We start from the raw sequence: 21,207 nt of genomic DNA, 5'->3' as shown, positions 1-21,207 counted from the left end.
CTATGGGGGCAAGTCAACCAGCTGCAGAGACTACTCTTGGCTTATGCATCACTTTAGTTTCACTCACACTCTATTTTGGACTAGTTCAACATCTTTGTGCTGGTTTTCAACACAGGAGTGAATTTACGCTGAATTAATTGCATCTTTCTGGACACTAGCATATTTGAGAAAAATCTTTATATTTATTAATGCACATGGTTGCTCAGTGGAAAAGCCTCTCGCCTATGTGCTTAAAAAGCTATAGACACCATAGACATCTGTGCACCTCCCAAGTATTTAAAAAGAGAAATAAGAATAGCAATCTCTTTCTCTCTCTTCCTACCTAGCTTGATTAGTCCATAGACTTTTCTTTGCTTGGGATGTGAGAGTTGTTGTGTATGAACTAGTTAATGAAGAAACATTAAGCTGAAGAAATGAGTTTTGCATTTATTTCCAAAACTGGTGACATCCAGGATTATTTCTATCTTGTACTATGGGGGCTTCCATAATCTAAATCCAGTGCCTGTAAAAGTTCTGCCTTCCATCCTCATGAGCTTCCTCCTACTGGTCAACAGTTTCACAACAGCTACGTTCCACTGTAGCAATGAGAGTCAAGCTTGAGGCAGGAGAGGCAAATTATCAGGTGGCTAGATTCAGATCCCTGGAGAGTCTTGAGTATCAGGACTCTCTGTTCAATAGGGAATCAATGCAGTGGTGTGCTCCAGGTGATCTATGTAGTAGTCAGATGGGCAGTTGCATTTTAAACTAGTTGGAGCATTTTAGGTATAATGAGTTGCAATGATCAAGGTCATGAGTATGTAGATCATTGTGGCCAATTCTGTTTCTGATAGGATGGCAGTGCATTCTTCTGGCTGATGGAAATTGGCTTTTTTGGGTTTGATTGTTTTATTTTTCTTGCCTCAACAGCTATTTGCCAACCGCATTGAGCAGACCAAAAGGACCCGCAAAGCCATGGACCAGCTGAACTATCTGAGAGCAAATCCCTTCAATTCTGGGGGATATTAGAGAGGTGTCAAGTTCGTTAAGCACTTCCTTCTTCCCATCAGCATCACCTCAACTTTGCCTGAGTTCAGCTTTAGCCAGCTGCTCTTTGTTCAGGTACTGGTTTTGGCTAGGCACTGAAAAAGCTGAGAGATGATGTATTAATATTTGATGCAAAAAAAGAGCTGGATGTCATCTGCATACTGTTGACACTCCTATCCATGTTGCCTCACCAGCTGTCCCACTAACTTTGTGTAGATGTGGAATAATACAAGATACTGAGCCTTGTGAGACTCCACCAATAAGGGTTTTAGAAATGGAGGAACAGTTACCCAAAAGAACCTACCACATTCAGTTTAAGAAGAAGAATCTGAGATATCTCAGGACATTTCTGTTCACTCCTGCAGTTTTCAGGAGACATGCACAAAGGGTATCTTATCATTAAAGTTGGTTCAGAAAGGTAGAGAGAGACCTATTTCGAAAGAAAATTCCCTGTCTAATCTAAGCAGAACAGGAAAATTTGGTTCCTTCATTATCTTGTATGACAGAAGTTGTTCAACACACCCACCTTCTTCAGCCTGTAACTAATAAGGGTGGAACTAATATGATAAATAATACCCCCCCTGGAATAAAAATTATATAAAAAAAGACACTCTTTGTATGGCTATAATTACCATAAAATAGGCATAGTCCTGAGTTTCACACCTAGAATATTGGTTAATAACATTGAGGAAGGAGATGGTTTATAATTCTTACAGTCTGATAAAGTTAATTTGAAAAGAGGGAAATAAGGCCATTTCATGTGGGGGTACATACAACACATATACATTATATATTTATAGCTATATATACACAAACACACAAGTGGGTATAGCTATACATACATAAACTAAAAACACATGTGTCTATTAGGAAACAGATGCCACTTGGTACAATATGGGACATGCCAAAGGCATTTCAAATGCTCTTTAGGCGCCAGGGAAAATATTAAAAGTCTTACTTGTCAAGGGCAGTTTAGCAGCATCCAGAGAGAGAGGCTGGCCTCCACCAGTGGCAAGAGCAGGGGTTCTCAAATTTCATTGCACCATGACTTCCTTCTGACAACCAAAAGTACTGCACAACCCCAGGAGAGGGGAGCAAAGCCTAAGCCCTGCTGCCCCGGGGGCTTCACCATCAGGCAGGGGGCCTATAACCTGAGCCCCACCACTAAGGGCTGAAGCCCTCTGGCTTCAGCTTCAGCCCTGGGTGGTGGGGCTCAGGCCCCAGCAAGTCCAAGACATCCCTGGTGATCCCATTAAAATGGGGTCAGGACCCACTTTGGGGTCCCGACCCACAGTTTGAGAACCGCTGGGCTAGAGATTTCCCACCATATTCCCCCTTCCATAGGAACGCTCATGGGGCTTATTTTTTTAAATGTCATTTAATCCCTTAGTACACATTAAAATAACTACCTGGGGGTTGTAACATCTCAGTGCAAATCAGGCCTTTGTGCAAAGAAAGGGGCATGAGCATGAGCATGAGCATGAAAGGGAGAGTGAAGATGTTCTTGCGATGAGGCCCTGAGATGAAAGCAGAGGTGTGTGTACTGGGTCTGCTATATCCCTTCTCTCTCTCTCCCTCGCTATCTGAAGTCTGTTGTATATTTGTTCCTTCACGGCTCCTCGTCCTTAGATTAGATTTCTCCTTTCTCATTACCAACCTTAATAGACCCTTCAGACCTCATTCCAGCCCCAGATATTATCTGACCCGTATAATTAATTAATTATAGCCCAAATATTATAGATTATTAAAAATAGCATAACTAATAGTGTAATATCTCAAGCTGTCGACTTTAATAGTCAACATTGTCTTGGTCTCTCTTATCAGGCTGGGACACCCGGTGAGAATATTGATTTCTGGTAATTTTAACCATCATCTGCCATCCTGATGGGTAATTGTCAGATTTTCACCAGAGTCAGAGCTCATTTGAAATCGTTAAACCGTCGGCAGGGCTCACAGTTGATCTTAATGTTTCCTTTTTCTACCCCTTCAATATGTTTCAGCAACAGAGAGGAAAATAAATAGAGAGAGAACGAAAGAGAGAGATGCTTATGTGCAAACCATTGGATTTCTCTTTTATTTATTCCCATTCCCCTTCCGTCCACAGTGTCTGAATCCCAGGGAGGAGAGTAGGGCTGTTTTAAGGTTGATTTTTTTTTGCCACCACCCCCTTTCTGTCCTTAGCTTTTTTTTTTCCCTCCTTCCCCAGCTTCCCATGTTCATACCTATGCCAGAGAGAATCTTCTCCCGGTTCTACCCCCAAAGTTAACGTTCTGTCCCCAGGCCTCCTGCAGAGGAACAGATGTCAATTTCAACCCACGTGCAAATAAATAAATAATTAAACCAACCGTCTAATTTTCTGCTGCACCTCCCCATGGGAGGGAGGGGTGGCTCCCCTCTGCACACACACCCTCTCTCCATCTTGATTATTGTCCAGGCTTAGGAAATCAGAGTACAGTATTTACAAAGGGCTTTCAGGATAGAGGGGAAGACATATGGACAGACAGGGACACACAGAGAGGCTGGTTTTACCCTCATCTACATACCCACATGGGGTGTCCGCTGGAAAAGAAGTAATACCAACCATAGAAACAGACACTGCATGGCTAGGATACCCCCTCTCTCCCTTTACAAGAAAGCCACATATATATTACAAGTATGCCCATTGCGAATGCGAAATGGAACCCTCTGGAGACTTCAGTTTAGTTCATGCAGCACAAAAGGGTTGGACAGGGGTTGCTGTTAGAGAAACCCGCCTATTTGGCTAACAGACGTATTGGAGCATGAGCTTTCGTGGGTGAATACCCACTTCGTCAGAAAGCTCATGCTCCAAAACCTCTGTTCGTCTATAAGGTGCCACAGGATTCTTTGCTGCTTTTACAGATCCAGACTAACATGACTACCCCTCTGATACTTGCCACCTATTTGGGTCTGTGTGTAAAAGGATCACAACAAAAAGGCCTAGCGGGGAAGGGGCCTATAAAGGAGAACACTAAAGTATTCCTATAATTGACCAACCCTCCATTCCCCTTCTAAAGGCTCCCAAAAGATTACCGGACCTTTTTTTAGTTGGGCGTGGGGGTGGTGTGTTTATAACAGACTCTGAGCAAAAGGGATCAGCTTTCACTAGGTGTATGAATAAGAGCTGCAGATGAGATCTTTCCCCGAGATAAGTGAGAACAAGCCACTTTATTAGTATTTTATATATACTCCAGGGTATAGGGAGATAAGCGCCTAGATTAACGGGGGGGGGGGGGGAGAGGCGGTTGGATTTAAACAAGAATTTGCTGAACTAAATCTTGAAAGGGAACAAGGTAAAATGCCTTTGAACCTCTCGCTGGGTGTCATTTCGGAAGCAAAAAGCCTCGTGCCGCGAGTGGATGTTTCTCCTAAGCGTTCTTAATTTGCAACAGAATAAACATACCTCAATTCCACAGGGCCTCAAGGCAGCCGGGCTCTCCTCCTCTGGCGGGTTTGAAACTCTTAAGAGAATCGGTGAGGAAGAAGAGAATTGTTTTAATAGATCCTCCGAGGATTCCCCTGGAGCATTATTTAAACTTCTAATTATGATTCATGTGTGTGATAATATTAATTTAATAATCAAGGAGCTGTGCAGGAAGCATTAACCTCAATTAAGCTAATTACTAGCCTAACCTGGAATCCCCTGGGCTTTTAAATTTTCTGCTGTGAGGACCTGACATTGTATTGATAGAGGGCAAGATCTGCTTCATAATCTCTCTCTCTCCCTCTTTTTGTTTTAATAATCATTTTCTTTCTTGGATAGAGCTAATTAATTCTTTGGCTTTAACTGGGTTAACATTAAATATCCTCCACCACCCCTTTCGCCCAGCTGTACCGCTCACTCGTGATACGTCTCATAATTTCAAGAAAGGGGTGAAAAGGTAAAGAGTCTTTAAACTAATTATTGTTTATCCTGAAACAAGCGCACTGTTGTGTCTGGAGACCGATGGCCATAATAATAAATAAAATAATAATTAAAGCGACCAGCCACCCCACCTCACACCAGCTCAGTAGAGCCAGAACAGGTAGGATGGGGACTCTTGCTGCCAATACAAATGTGGCAGTGGCAGAAAGGTGGCAGTTTTAAACATTCCTCAGTCTGGAGGTGCTCTTTCTCAGCACAGGACCCTGATTGGGAAGATCTTTTGGAAATCAGCCATGTTTGGAATCGAAGAGAAAATGGTAGTGGTTAAAGGAGATATGGATAGATCATCTCGCTATGTGCCCAAGAAATAGATGTCATTAGACGCTGCTTCCGATAAACGTACAATACACACACACACACACACACACACACACACACACACACAGTCTGTCTCTCTCTCTCTCTCTCTAGTCCTGACTCCCAATTTCAGTCTTCCGTTTACAGTTCTTCCAGGGCAGACAGACATGACATATCCCTGGCTTTCTAGTCCCCTTATCTCATCCGTTCTACCCCCTTTATTCTCCTCTCATGTTCATTCTAGTGGGTCTGTCACTACCCGGGCTCTGGTTTACGGGAGCGGTGCGATCAGGAAACGGGGTTAAAGCACATTTCTGGAAGGCGGTATTTGTCTCCCTGCGTTTATTGTATTTGAATTAATATTAGCCGTAGGTCGCTTAGATCTTTGTTCTTAGAAAAAACGTGTAGCTTGGTCTGAAAATGTCCTAATCGCGCAGATATTTTAAAGGACAGGACAAAACTCAGTCGGTTTCCAAAGTTCCTGGAGTCAAGTATCAGAGGGTAGCCGTGTTAGTCTGGATCTGTAAAAGCAGCAAAGAATCCTGTGGCACCTTATAGACTAACAGACGTTTTGGAGCATGAGCTTTCGTGGGTGAATACGTGCATGCATCTGAGGAAGTGGGTATTCACCCACGAAAGCTCATGCTCCAAAACGTCTGATAGTCTATAAGGTGCCACAGGATTCTTTGCTGCTTTTAAAGTTCCTGGAGTCACCTTGGCCTCCAAACCCTTTCGATAAAATGCGCGGTTTCCGGTTTAAATTAAAAGGTGGGATTTGAAAAGTCTGTCTTCTGCGTGTGTTACTTTGTGGCGGGGTAAGGGGCGTGGAAGGGCCATCCAGGCTTCCTTCCCATGCGGTGTATCCGGATTGTACAGACGGGACTTAACTCCAACCTGATGCTCCGCGTTGCAGGGACTATGTGTTTCCACCCACTCAGGAACGGTACTGGAAAGACTTTATCCTCAGTGACCTTCCATTGCTCCCAGAGCACATTTCTGATCAATGCAAACCGATCAAGAAGTGCAGGGGAAGCGAAGCGGATTTCTCTTGCACCTGTTCCACCCCGAATCAGCCCCCCCCCTTCCTCCTCTTCCAATCCTTTCCCCATGGAAATCCATCAAAGTGACCTTCCCAATATAACAAGGGGTGCTAAACTGTTTTACCACCACGATAAATGCCCTTAATTACCCTGAGATCCGCGCTGCTGGAAGGGAATGATGAATGGCCAAAAAGAAAAGCTTCGGTTTTTGACCGGAGTTGTAGAAATCTATTTTTTTTTTTAAAAATGGAATTTGTTGCTTAAAGACTCCGGTGCGTGCTGCTGGAGCCGGTGCTCAGGGAGGTGTTAGTGACCCCCACTCCTGCCGAGTCGAATGGAGCAGAAGGCTCCAGTCCCTTCTACAGAGCTGCAAAGCACATCCAGGCAGAAGGGGGGCACAGGGTGTTAAGGCTGATATTTACTAAATGCAAATGTTCTGTGCTGACAAATAACGAGACGCGGGTCCGTGCAGCCAGCCCCATGACCGCACAGGCCAGCAAGGGGGCTCTGATTTTATGCAACTTGCTTTGTTGTTCAGTGTCTAAGGATCATCTTCCAGTTGAAAATGCAGTGAGGAGCCAGGCTGCATTGTCTGAGGCTAGACAACTTAGGGATCAGGAGGAAGGAGCAGTTTTATCTCAGCTGGGTTCCCAGTAAATGTGTAGCTTTAACAACCGGCTAGGAACTCAACGGGGTGGACAGAGGAACTGCCCTTGCCTAGAGGCCTCTCTCGCCGGCAGAGGGTCATTGCGGCGGGCGGAAAATGTCCCTGGGAGCTGGATGCCTCTGCGGATCTGAGATAAAAGGAGCCTAGGGCGTCTCTCTCCCTTCGTGGTGCTGTTGAGGAGGCAGGGCACACCTAGCTCACCTCTGTCGGTGACTGGGAGACTGTCGCTCTGTGGCTGGCAGCCCTCCCACCCCAAGTATTAGCCTCTGGCTCTCCCTTTAGCCAGCCCCTGTGGCTTGCACGAGGGTGGAGGAGAAGCCCCACAGAGAGATGGGTTCCCCTAGAACAGCTGCTGGCACCAGACAAGTGGAGCGCGCAGCCCGCACGCAGCTGCAGCCAGGGATTCTCTGGTGAAGGCTGTTTCATTCGTAGGCAAAATGATGTCCCCTTCCTCCCGCCCCTAAACCCAGCAGCCTGGGCTTGGGAGCCCCAAAGGATCCCCCGCCCCTGGCACCGAGCGATTCTGCTCTGTTCTCTCGGCTTCCCCAAGAGCTGGGGGTGTAAACGTGGTTTGAAAGGGCTCCACGTTTACCTCCCTGCTCCCCGGGCACCCGCCCACAGTGTAAACCCGACCCAGCCGTCGGTGTTACACCAGCAGCATCTCCTAGACAGGCTACAGTGGGGGCGATCATCCTGCCAAAGGAGGAGGGAGTTAGGGGTCTCTGCACCCTACATTTCACCCACGCTGCTGTGGGAAGCAAAGGCTGCCCAGTTCTGTGCTAACCCCAAGCACCTCCCGGCTTTAGAAATATCCCCTCCCTGCAGATATAATTCAGTCGAACTACAGAGATCACTATCGGGAGAGTTGTAAAACCGCTAGGGTTGGTTTGTTGGGTTACAGAAAGAGCCATTTCCACGCCAGCCATTCTCCTGGGTGGTGGAGGGGCAGAGGTTTGCTGACATGGCATTTAATTGGTGTTAATCTAATCCTCCTGCGAGTCCCCCTGCCTCACCATCCCTTCCAAGCCACGCGTTCCCTGAACGCCCCCCAGGCTGCGGTGCTGCGGGTGTCCCTTTTTAAGGATAAGGACTAGGACTGTCTCGAACAAGAGGAAAGTGGTCACCCGCCCCGATCATGAGCGCGATATTACATGTCACAACAACTCATCTCATGCCCCATAATCAGCGCTCGCTTTCTGGTGAACAGATAACCAGAGATGGCAGATGGATGGAGATTGCACAAATGAGGCTCTAATTGACAATCAATTGTGATTAGGAGCAATAGAACATCTTTATATCACTGGCTTTAAAACCCAGGAGCGCGCGCGCGCACAAAGGCTTCGGTTTATTCCTCAGGGGCAAAAAGGAGAATTCGGAGCAGAATTCGACTCCATTGTCATGCTCAGCTGTGTCTCTGTTAACCGCGCGCTCTCTGCTCCCTAAAACTTTTACCCGCGGTACACTTGAACCGAGAGAATCGCCGTCTTTTGTTTCTTCGCTTTGATTGGGTACATCAAAAAATAAACACACAGCATAGTGCATGGAAAGCGAGTCTTAGCAGTACACGAGAGAGAGACAGAGATTTGTTCTACGCGACATCTGGGGCTCAGATACACTTTCCTTCCTTCCTCGAAGCGTTTAATGTGCAGCCTTGTGCCCTGTGTATGTTATTGAATTAATAATCATTTAACTGCTGTTGTCGTTTATATCAGCGCTGGTCGATGGTCCCTGTGTTGTGTAGGCCCCGCTAGGACATTCGAGCGCAGAGTTTTAATTGCAATTTAAACTAGAGATTCGTGGGTGCCCAGGCAGAAACTTACCAGGACGCTAATGTACTCCAGAGATAAGAATCCCCGCCCCCTAAAAACCGCGTTCCCTCCCGAGAAGGTACCAGTTGAGACGACGACAATAAGAAATCGGATCTACGTAAAACACCATCGCCTTTTCATGAACAATATCCTATGGCTGCGGGCAGAAGTATTGAAAGAGAAATTGCCCCAAAGATCAGATTAAAGACACAACCCCAGGAGAAGGGAAGAAAGAGAAGCTTTTAAAAAACCAACCAAATGTATATTAAAACTATATAGACCGAGCTGTGCGTGTGTGTGTGTGTGTGGCAGTGAGGTCAGGGAAGTGAGGGAGGAGGTAATTACCTACACACGATCAGAGATTATACATACCATTTCCACCCAGAAGGTGATTTATAATTTAAAGATAAAGCATAACAAAGTAATAAAAGAAGGAGGACACTGTTGTGGTGTCTGATTAAAATCTAAGGGCTGGTCTGTAATATATGAGAGGGAGCTGTTGTGGGCTCCAGCGCTTCAGGAACTCCCCTGGGCCCACGCCGTTGATGGGCTAATCATGTCTAACCCCTACCAAAATTACAGCTGATTGTTTTACCCATTATTTCTCCCAACTTTTAATTTCTGCTTTCCAAAGGATCATTGCCCGCGGTAATTGCAAAGGACCTGTCCTTGTATGTGTCACCAGCCTCAAAGACAAAAAAAAAATATCTAATTTTCTTTTTATGTTTTCTCTATTTTCCTACGTTTTTTGGCAGCTAATTCAAAACTAAGCAGCGATTTGGACATCCAAAACAAGAATGAAATTGATTTGGTCAAAGCGCGCGCGCACAGAGAGCGAGAACTGGGTAGGAAAGGAAATTAGATGTTTGTAATTCAGAGGCAACTCTTTTCCTAATTTCTTTCTTTTTTCTGCATTCAGACCCCACTGAACGAAGGGGTGTTTCTCATAAATGAGAATGAGCTGTGTTTATTGCGTTATTTCTAGGTGGGACGAGAATAGATTCTTCCCTCCCCCCCAAGACAGTTATTTAGGATGTGTTATTGAACGTCGTGTTTTGGCTTGTGTTGTTTAAGCGTATTATTTTGCTTTTAGTATTTCCAGGCACTTTCATCTGATATGTAATTTTAATTAATGAGGTGGAGGGAGGGACAACGTGTGTGTGTATGTGCCTATACACTCAGTATAATTCAAAGCATTCAGCCTCGGACAACAATTTTACTCTATTGTTCTAATTTAATAATGCGGGGGTGTGTGAAACAGGTGAGATTGTTCACACTTCTGAGCACAGATAATATCCTTTCGATCATATAACTAAACCATTAGGAGGGGAGATCTTACGTTCCCATTCGGTGTGTATAATATCTTCTTTATATTGATCCCGCAATTATTTCAAAGAAAGCGCTCTCCTCCCACTTCTCCAAATAAGGCTATTTAGATGCTTTCCAGATGAGTGGAGGTGTGCTGAAACAGAGCTGACAGCTGAGTATATCACAGCCAACACCATCCTTCACTCTCTCCCCTCTCCCGCCCCCTCCCCTTTCTCAGCCACACACACTTTCACTGTCTGGCTCCTCCAGTGATGGAGATTACTGACTATTATGGGCAAGGGATTAATTTGTAGCCAATTACAATCCACTGCTAAATATGAATGCATAAATAAGATACAGCCTTGCCCGTGTGTGTGTGTGTGAGAGAGAGAGTGACGCGGGGGGGGGTGCATAAATGTTTAGGTAGCCCTGTGAGGATGATGAGAAGAAAGAAGGAGCAACTGAGTAGAGCATCACCCTTTGACTTCCTTCATCCACGGGAGAATCCAATTCAGGTTGGACCTAGCCACGTGCAATCCTGTAGACCTAAAGGAACCAGTTCGTCTCTGTGCTAAATTGACGATAAACAAAGCAGCTGATTGCAAGACAGGAGTTTCCAGCTGAAGTTCGCAGAAAGGGAAAGAGTTGCAATTGGAAGGGGCTCTGAAAAGAGTCATGAATGTGAGCAGAGACAAGACTCAGGGGGGTGACATCTCTATCCCAGCAGCAGCAGCAGCAACCCAGGCTGGCGTTGTAGTGGAGCCAGTGTCCGGCTGCCTTCACGGGGAAAGCATGGACAGCCACGGGGACCAGAGACTTTCTTCCAGCAACGACCTCCCAGTCTATTCGTGCCCTGGAAATAGAGACAGGCCGGGCGACAATCAGAGCAACACCCCTGGACAAGAGGGGGCAGTGGCAGCCCTGCCCGTGGTCCACAGAACCACCTCTTTTTCAGTGCTGGACATTCTGGATCCCAACAAATTCAACAGCAAAAAGCGGCAATGTTCTGTGTTGTACAAATCCGCAGGGAGCGAATTCACTCTAGGGGCAGAGGATAAACCCGAGGAGTCAGGAACGGAACAAGCAGATCAAAAGGCTCTGAGCGAAGATTTTGAAACGTGCAAAAAGTCCTCGGACTTACTCAGTAAGTACGTTTTGCATGTTAACCTCCATAGAGTGTCAGACTCGTGTCTGGAGCAAATAGCCGGCTACGGGGGGAAATGATAAAGAGCGCCTGAAATTATTATGCAGGGTGATTACATGCTTCTAAAGGTGAGTCTCAGAGACACCCACCATCACCACTGCCTTCTGTCAGATACAATGAAGGGCGCAACTGCACGTGTAGACACAAGGAGTCCTTAATTGTTGTTTCTACACTTGGCTAAGAATGTGCATTGAGATCGGTACCCGCGGAGGGACTAACCCATAACATGTTATAAGCACCTCTTCCCACTTATTAAAGTGGATGGTTTCAGGGGTCTGACTGGTTTAACGTATGTGAGGTCTCCTGGTTTATATGCCCAATGCAAGGTGTAACTTGCCTGGCCTGGCCCTCCTTTCAGTTGCGTAAAGTTTAACGCTGGGCACTACTTCCAAGTCAAATGTCCCCTTCGGGCCTTCCTTTCCTTTTCCCGAACAGGTGTCCTGACAATTCAGTCAGACACACGATAAATAACTTTAGCTGCACTTCTGCAAACAAGGAACAAACGCAAATCTGCGGCAGAAACAGCAAAAGTCAAACGTCATCCTCCTGAGCTCTAGTGCTCGGGATCTGGCTAGAAAGCGTTCCATTTTAGGGGTAATGTTGGATTAAATGTATCGAGTCCATCAGGCCTCACCGAATTCATTTGATTACTGGGGGCGAATGGAACCGGACTCTACATTATATCACATAAGAACAGCTTCTGTCCTGGTCTTATTTTTATCCTCGAGGGTAACAGGCATGTATAAGTTAGTGTTGAAGCAAACTTGCAGAGGGAATTGAGGGGGCTGCAGGCCATTTGAATGAGCAGGCCCAACAGAATTTTAAATTCATTCTCAGATCATCAAATAAGTCCCACTTGGGCTGGATTTTCCAAGTATCAAAGTCGCTTTTACGACTTTTATGTATGTTCCCTCCTTCCCCCCCCCAACAGCCTTCAGAACCATCTCCCCACCCCACCCCCAGCCTGCTGAGCGTTGCTCTGGGCGACAGATTCAATTTTCTCTCTCCCCTTGGCTTTTTTAGGACAAATCAGACTAATTGTGACAAAATGCTGGTTATCTCTGGAAAAACAATTAAATTCCTTCGATTACATTTAAGGTAAAATGTGCTTAGCAGCGTAAAGAGGCTGGATAATGGGGGAAATCGCCCCAGAGTGGCATGTAGGACTCCCTGGATCGATATCCTATTATCGAATTGTGCATATCTCTTTCAAGCACCTTGCAAACTCTCTCCTAACATCTAAATTATAGGGTCAAAATTCGGATAATTACTCGATTAAAACCTATTACACTTATTAGGGCTCGCTATTGATCGGGAATTGCATTCGACCCAAGCTCTAGATTGCTTTTTCTTCCCAGGTCCAAATATTCCAACTTTCTCACCTCTAAACGCTGTGACTCTGAGTATATTAGAGCACTTCCGGGAAAAGCTAGCACACATGAAAAGTCTCTCTCGATATTCTGTATTTTGAGAGGTGGGACAGCAGTGGGTTGTGTTTGATACTGTAAAGACTGGAAAATATCCTTCTGGGATAGGATTAGCAGAGCGATCGGTGTCTTTGTGATTCCATGGGTGCTTTAGAATGCCCAGATCAATTAAAATTAGGCTGTAAAATTAGGTTTTAGTTCAACCTGTCTTAACACAAGCCCTTTTATAGTAGAGCTGTTTTTAATCATCAAAGCAATAGCAGGAGCTGGACGTAAACAGAATTCCAACGAGATTTTTAAAACTCGGAGTATACCTCAAGTAAGTATTTGTCTACCCAGATCTGACTTTTGTCATACTAAATAGATCTGTTCAATCAGAAAGACCGCCTTATCACCAATCTTCCACTTTATCTCCAGACAAGTAGAGAAATGCAATTCTATCATTCATTTCTCTAACAGTAAATATATTTAGAAACCTCAGGCAATACTAAACTTTGCTCAAAGACAAGCTGCCTATTCATCTCTTCAGTCCTAGCTATGCTAATATTTTGTAAAGCTAGAAACATACAAAAATAGATTTGTGAGTACTCAGAAATAATGAAAGTTAATCGCATTATGGTCCCATCATCACCATCTCCTTGGGTAACAGTAGATCAAGCAGTTGGTTTAGTTCGGTGGGGTTGGGGAAAATGATCCGAAAATCCATTATGATTCTCTACAACCAGAAAAAGTACAACTACATTGAAAATAGAAAATATTTAAATTCATCCTGCAGAACACATTTAGTTTTAGAACTAAAACTCTGGTTAATTTGTTTTGCATTAACAGTTGCAAAGCCAGAGTGATGTTGCCTTGGACAATTACCATTGCAGTTGTTGTTTAGAAAATATTTTAATATTCCCTTATTGAAGAGGGACTGGGGAATATTTAGAAATTATTGCAACCCCCCCAACCCTCTAAAGTAATCAGCACAAACATTCTGTGTCATCTGTATTGAACGGACGTATGTTTTTATTTTTACCCCTACACACACACACACACACACACACACACTCCTATAGGTTTGCAGCAACAATATGTGGAAAGGCGGGGGTACAAAAATATCATATACAATGGCATCCATCTAGAATTTAATTTCTACTCGATGTCGATTATTTGAACTTTATTTCATCTTCATACACTATTTTAAATTTAAACCCCCCTTAACCATAGTCTCATGTCTATATATCTGTCATAATTCCAGATTTCCATTTTCTAATTTTTAACACCAAGATGGAAAGTATTATTCGTTAAAAAGTCCCCAGATTACTAAACGTTGGTTTTGCGGATTAAGGTGACTATAATAAACTTGTGTCTCTCTTTTTCCCGTAGGGAGCAAGCAATATCCAAGGTTTAGCCGAAATCAGCTTATTTCACAGAACAAAACCTTTTCACATTTTTAAATTTCTCAGTTAAAAATAATCACCTAAATGAATATGCAGCATTTGGTTTTAAGACTTGGCGAAGTTTGAGAGAGACTGTACAGTCCTAGTATTTAGGGAACTGAAATGATTCAAGTAAACACATAATGATCAACTAACTAACTACTTTAATTTGTGGGCAGGAGGGGGGGTTACACATAACAGCTCTAGTGTGCTATCTAGGTGTAAAAGGCAGACCGATTCAGGAAGTTAGGAGTGTCTAGGACAAGGAATTTTATTTATTTTACTCCAGCTTGAAGCCCGATCCCGCATTTGATGTATTCCTAAATTCACTGGGACTTTGGGATGGTCAGACGAATATAGCACCCGACCTTCAAGGTGCCAGAAATGTCTGAGGCGTGAGCCACAGAGAGAAGCGACCCCTTTACAAATATTATTTCAGGTTTCATAACGACTTGATCTTCCTCAGAAGTACAGCGGTCCTAAATATCGGATAATTACCTTGTTCTCATTTGGAGTCCCGTTAATTGGAGCATAATATAAACCCAAATAAATTAAATGACCGTTAACTAGTTTTTACATTACACAAAATGAGTTTAATTAAGTTTGTATCTGCTCTGCTAATCAATACAAGTATTTACTCCAGTGTAATACTTCTACCTTAGGAACAGCACGAGAACAAACAAGACGCAGAAACGGTTAAAAACATGCCAAAACAGAAGGCAGCAAATCTTCCATCCTTGCAGATAATTAAATAACTAAAATGAAAAGTCATATCAAGGGTGTTCTCTTCTTCTTGCAGGAAACCTCTGTGTCATTCACCTACGTTCTTCCAAAACGTTCCATATTAAGTTATTATTCGTTTCTCACACCCTGATTATTTTTTCAAATCTCTATTCTGAAGCCATTGCATAAAGAGATGTCTAATTTCTAAAATGTCAAATGATTTTAATATTAGCATTCCTGATGCTTCTGGAAAGAAGTGCCATGGAAGATACTAACTGTGATTGCTTCTGCGATCAATAATAATGAGATTAATTTTATTCCTTAGCATTTCACAATCATTTTTAATTCGGAAGATGAACAAAGAATGATTACAAAGTAAGACGTCTCATTATTGTCCACTGAATAGTGTTCTATATTTGTAAAGCTTTTAGCTTGGTTAGTTAGAGTTTTAGGACTGGAAGCTATTATATAAGGTGTCCCAGCTTTAAACAAAGGTGATTTCTTACTAAAAAGCACTTCGGGACTTCCTATTTGGAGAACCTTTTTGGATGCAAGATTCCTCCCTCAGAGTTGTTACAATACAGACAGACCCTCTAACGTTTTAGAAAGTTACACTTACTGAAATTTATTTTTCTGAATTTTTGCAATATTTGCGCCATCCGGATTACAGTGAAAAAGAAAAATATAAACCATGACCTATAAAGCAACTGTTACAAGTCTAGTGTATCTTCTCTCCCATGCCCGCTTACCCTTTGCTTAAACCATCTAAATACTTAATACATATGTGTGGCGTTTACAAGGGATAAAAACCACTCCCGACTCAAAGGAAAATCCTCTCCCAGAGAGTTTTACAACACAATCCTTCCAGGTCAAGAGGACTCTACCTAAATTTCCTTTTTGCAAAGGGCGAATCTGCTCCAGGCCTGCCACCTTTCCTTCCCTTGGGGAGGGGATATGGGAGACTCCCTCATGCTGGAAGAATGTTTGTTAGGGCAGGGTTTAAAAAGTGCTTCTCTTAAAATGAATGATTTTGCTGTGTATCAGTGAATCTTTTCATAGGTGCTCCACTACCCCCCAAAAATGTAGGAAACCACATCACCTTCATTGGAAGTTCTCCTAGTGTGAGGCCCAGCAGCAACCTCGAGGAAAGAAAACAGGGCAACTTACTACCAACTTCCCCCTGCTCTCTAACAATTCTGCTTCTCCCTTAGAGGGGGGCTTCGCCTAAGGAGCTTGGACTGGAGGCTGGGAGGGCAGATTCGCATTTTGTGCCCCACTGGAGCTTGGATTCTGACCCCCACCCCTTTCCAGTAGGTCTGTGTGTAAACAGCCTGGATTTAGGGATGGGGCCCTCTTTTCCTACCCTTTCAGCTTGGCTGTAGAGCTGGGGGCCCTAGGGGCCCTCTCCAGGCTGGCTGGGTAGGTGGGAGTATGGGTACAGGGGCAGGGTGGGATGGGAGCTGCCAAGCTAACCCTTCTCCTTGCTTGTGCGCAGAGGATGGGGAGCTGTACAAGGCCGAGGAGTGCGACCTGGACTACGGCAGCAGGCCCAGCCCCAGCCCCGAGAGCGAGCTGCAGGACGAGGAGGAGCTGTGCAGCGAGGAGAGCAGCAGCAGCAGCCTGGGCGGCGTGGGGGGGTCCGGCGAGGCAGACCGCGGCCACCCCCCCGAGGACGGGGAGCCAGGCAGCCAGGAGCAGCCGCCGCCGCCGGCCCAACCGCCTGCCCCCGGCGGGGGCCCGCAGGCCAAGCCCAAGAGGAAGCGCACGGGCTCGGACTCCAAGTCGGGCAAGCCCCGGCGGGCGCGGACCGCTTTCACCTACGAGCAGCTGGTGGCGCTGGAGAACAAGTTCAAGTCCACGCGGTACCTGTCGGTGTGCGAGCGCCTCAACCTGGCGCTGTCGCTCAGCCTGACCGAGACCCAGGTCAAGATCTGGTTCCAGAACCGCCGCACCAAGTGGAAGAAGCAGAACCCGGGCGCCGACACCAGCGCCCCGACGGGCGGAGGGGCAGGAGGCGGCGGGGCCGGAGGGGGGCTGGGGGGAGGCGGCCTGGGCGGAGGGCTGAGCCCGCTCAGCCACTCGCCGCCCATGGGCAACCCGCTCTCCATGCACGGCCCCGGGGGCTACCCGGGACACCCCACCGGGGGGCTGGTGTGCGCTGCCCAGCTGCCCTTCCTGCCTAGCCCCGCCGTCCTCTCGCCCTTTGTCCTGGGCTCGCAGACTTACGGGGCTCCGGCCTTCTACACCCCGCACCTATAAACCTACCCGCCCCCCCCCGCCCCGGGACTGCGAGCCGCTGGAGCAGCAGACCCTGGGAAGGCTACTACGCGCCGCGCCCGCTCTGAGATTCCCCTGCGCGCTTAGAGCGCCCATTCGCCCCAGTGGGCTGGATACTACGCGCCGCGCCCTGTGAGTTCTCCCGGCGCGCTCAGAGCGCCCATTAGCCCCAGTGGGATGGATACTACGCGCCGCGCCCTGTGAGTTCTCCCATCGCGCTCAGAGCGCCCATTAGCCCCAGTGGGGTGGATACTACGCGCCGCGCTAGCTCTGAGATTCCCCTGCGCGCTCCGAACTCGCAATCACCTTAACAAGGAAGAGACGCCTCTGAATTCTCTCTGCGCACCTGGCTCCTCCAGAAGCCAAGGGGCAGCCCCGCAGAGCGCAGTGGACTGAGGACTTCGCAAAGCAACAATAAACTATTAATTAATAATAAATCCATCCCCGCCCTCCCACCCCGGAAAACAGTCACCCGGCTGAGCTCAGACCCTGACGAACTCGCCACTCTTTCTCTAGCCATTGGGTTGGGGGGGCAGGGGCATGAGAGGGAAATGGGTGCTGCGGGGCAGGAGAGAGCTGATTAAATCGCATTTTCCAAATTAGACCTCTTGTTCCACCCTTTGTTTTTAAAAGCCTCCCCCCTCCCCAGCTGAATAGTTCCTTTCACCCCGTTATCTTTTAAAACGAGCAAAACGCTTGTGGGCGAGGGTGGCTTCCGCCTTAGAACCAGCTGGAGCTTTGGGCAAAGGAACCCGGCCCCATCCTAACGCCGTGGGAACGCGGGCGCTGGACTGGGCACGGGGGCTAGCGGGTGGCCGGGGAAAGCCGGGAGCTGCAATGTCAAAGGGCGCCAGCCGGGTTGGCAAAGGCTGGCTCCGATCTGGACTCCTCATTCTCTCTAGTCGAGCAAGATCTGTCTGTCCCCAATACCCATCCTTTCCTCCCCACGGAGACACAGCACCAACTTTTCATCTGGCCTACAGTCATTTCTACCACCCTTTTTATACGCGCCGCGTCCGGAGTTGGCTTCTGGAAGGGAGGAAGAAGAAAGGGACGAAATCCTCCCGCTTTCCTCTTTGTATATAGATGTAGCTGTAAAGCATCGTTATCTGTATTTTTTCACTGTTTCTTGTTTTTTGTCTGGCCACTTGTAAAAGACTTGAAAAGATTATGTACCCATTTGACTCTCAGGGTAAAACAGAAAACTACAGGCTTGTCACATTGTTGGTAAGACAATGGGTTATTTTCTTTCGCGTTCTCACGGTTTTCTCATATTTAGTCTTTTTTTTTTTTATCAAACAGGTAAAAATCAAATCCACGGACCGCGAAAGGAGTCGTGTCTGGTCAGTCCCAGGTGGAGCGAGAGACTTTATTGGTTGCAACTTTTTTTTTTACATTAATCATCTCTGTATATTTCTGGTTGTTACGAAAGTTTTAACTTTATAATTAACGTATATGGTACGGGAAGAACGGGGATCCAAAATTAGAGAGAAAGAGAAAGCACTTTGTTTGGTAAACACTTTAAGTCGCTCAATAAACTTTAAGTAAACAGTGTCCTTCCTGGGTCTGTGTGCTTCTCTCATTTTTTAACGCTGAAATCTCTGAGGCGGCAAGTTTCAGTTCACTTTGTAGGAGAAACAAATAACGGAATCAATTCCCTTCTGTAGCTTTCTAGTAAATCGCACCCTGGTGCAATGCCTTTGCCTTTATCATTTGTTGGTTCCGTTTGCTTTGAGACCCCTATTAAACGTGGATAGTTACTTAGACACAAAAACTTTATTCTCCTTTGCTGTAAGAGGGAACTTTACCTTCTTAGAGATTTTTTCCTGGTTTTTATTTTCTTAATTAGGTTGTGTGAGCTCATTAATCTCTCCTCAACTCTGTGATATAAAATATAAATGGGAGTGTGGAAGCTGCGGGGTCAATGATTTAGCTGTAGACACGGCGACTGTTTGGATGTATGTACATTTCATAACATGTATGAAATGCACGCGTTGCATCTGAATAAATGGATTTTTTACCCAGGAAAGTTTATGCCCAAATAAATGTGTTCTTTAAGGTGCAACCGGATTCCTCGTTGTTTTTGTACATTTCATAAGTTAACTGTTTAATTATGCTCGCACCTTTTTAAAATTGCGAAAAATCACTTGGATTTCTGTAAATTAGCTTTTTATTGAACTTCAGAATTAATATTGCCTGCTTTAAAAGTCTTCCTGTAGTTTATATTTTTTTAAATAATGGATGTTCTGTCATGGATCCAGGATAATGAAAAAGAAAAGAAGACGCATTGACTATTAAAGATAGTTTGCCATTTAAACTAAAGCTTATAAATCTCCCTTTAAAGAGGATACAAAGTTCTTATCTGGCTCCCAGCTCTCCTATCTGATCCTATACTTCACACTGGGGAAGGGAAATGTATACACCTAGGATCCTTCACGCCAGAGAGCAGATTGCTGCATTTCCAGGGCACCGAATAATGTTAAGAGACGCAAACGAGAGTGAGCTGTAGATTATTAATTTCCCCCCCTTTAATCAGTTCCAGTCCAGATGATTCCAGACAGCATTGGACGGGCTTGTCTCATTTTCCCTGTGACCCTCACTATACCCCCCTCTCTGCACACTACGCCACCCTCGCCAAGGGAAAGGTGCCCATTGGCTTTTCTTCGCCCACCACCTCTCCTGAAAGATCCCAGCGGGAGGAGAGGAGCGGGGCTGGCAGCTAGCAGCAGCCCTGCTGTCTTTGGAGGATAGGCCACAAAAGCACTTTAAACAGCCAGCCACTCTCAGAGGAGGGTGAAATTAACTACCGCTTTTGGTGGGAGGCAGAGAGGCAGCGCCCCCTTTCCCCAGGCACACACAAGGCTGCTCCCCGGCCAGGACTCAGGGACTCTGCTCCGCTCAGCTGGCGCCGGTCCCCCCGCCCCAGCTAGGTGACAGTATTAAATGATATCTTTCTAATCCCATTAGCTCCTTCCTCTTGTTTGCTTCCTCCAGTGAGCGTTTCTGACAACCTTTTACTGCCGCTGCTGGCACTTGAAGCGTGAGGAAGTTATAGTTTCTGACAGAGGAATTACATCTTCCCCTAGACACAGCTGTCTCCAGATGTACAGGGAGTGGGACTGCGGGGCAGCCCGAGGGAGCGGAGCGGAGCCTGGAGCCTTTGGAGGAGCCTCTCACGGAGTGCAGTGACCGCTCTCAGCCAGCAGAGGGGGCCACAGAAGAGGGGAAGCTCCCCAGGCCCTTAGAGGGAAGGCATGGGGAGGAGAGAGAGCAAACGGCATGTCTTGTCCAGGCAAAGCAGGGCTCCCAGCTGGCACACAACCCAGTGGCAGGTACCTCCCTGGATCCAGTTTTATTCGTTCAGGTCCATATTGAGCCATGCCAGCCCCTGCCAACATCAGACTAAACATGGACTCAAGTCCCCCATTTACACACATGCACATCCCAGCTGGATCCAAACTTTGCACTCCAGCTTGTTTCCTGTACAGACCTTACTACCCTCTACACAGATGTGTTAACAGACAAATATATAGCTGGCCTGTGCCCCCAAAAGAATTTCAGCATTAAGGACCAGACTATACTGATGCCAGCTTGTCCATAGGGAAGCCCCGTGCCAATTACTGCAGAGCGGCCTTGGTGGGAGTCCTATTAACACTATTCATCTGAGTGTATGATAAAGCCTTAGTACCAAACACAGAGTATAAACAGCTGGGTGAAAGATCTACAAAAGCCAGCTAATAAACTTTTCCTCTGGACTTAAATTAAAAATATGCAAACTACTTCCCTGCCCCTCCCCACTGTTGTGAAAATAAAATATAAACCAATATCTCTGCCTACAGTTTCCCAGGTGTAAGACCCCCCCCTTCTCCCCAAAGTAAAATAATTAGCACAGTAACAAATTACTGCTGAAAGTAACGTGGAGTAGAACAGAGTCCAGATCATTTCTTTGCAGTGTTGTTGTGGTGCTGTTGGTCCCATGATATGAGAGAGACAAGGTGGGTGAGATATCTTTATCTTTTATTAGACCAACTTCAGTTACTGAAAGAGACAAGCTCCAAGGAGCTTG

The 21,207-nt window shown here is 46.0% G+C and overlaps 1 protein-coding gene across 1 annotated transcript; it reads left to right on the top strand.

Annotated features, from left to right (window-relative positions):
- Positions 1 to 10,761: 10,761 nt before the first annotated feature.
- On the top strand, positions 10,762 to 17,123 carry NKX1-1 (NK1 homeobox 1). The gene is made up of 2 exons (XM_030563398.1): positions 10,762 to 11,230; positions 16,360 to 17,123. Exons 1-2 carry the CDS (start codon positions 10,762 to 10,764, stop codon positions 17,121 to 17,123), a joined length of 1,233 nt encoding a protein of 410 aa, XP_030419258.1.
- Positions 17,124 to 21,207: the final 4,084 nt, after the last annotated feature.

Source organism: Gopherus evgoodei, chromosome 5 (assembly GCF_007399415.2).
Source record: "Gopherus evgoodei ecotype Sinaloan lineage chromosome 5, rGopEvg1_v1.p, whole genome shotgun sequence".
In the NCBI taxonomy this organism is placed as follows: Eukaryota; Metazoa; Chordata; order Testudines; family Testudinidae; genus Gopherus; species Gopherus evgoodei.
The sequence above is the reverse complement of the archived record's forward strand: the minus strand, read 5'-3'. Positions and strand labels throughout refer to the sequence as shown.

Bases quoted from the DNA above. Each gene is read 5' to 3' on its own strand.
- NKX1-1 (XM_030563398.1), top strand. From the start codon at position 10,762: ATGAATGTGAGCAGAGACAAGACTCAGGGGGGTGACATCTCTATCCCA. The intron at 11,231-16,359 runs GTAAGTACGTTT...GCTTGTGCGCAG, and splicing joins AAAGTCCTCGGACTTACTCA to AGGATGGGGAGCTGTACAAG.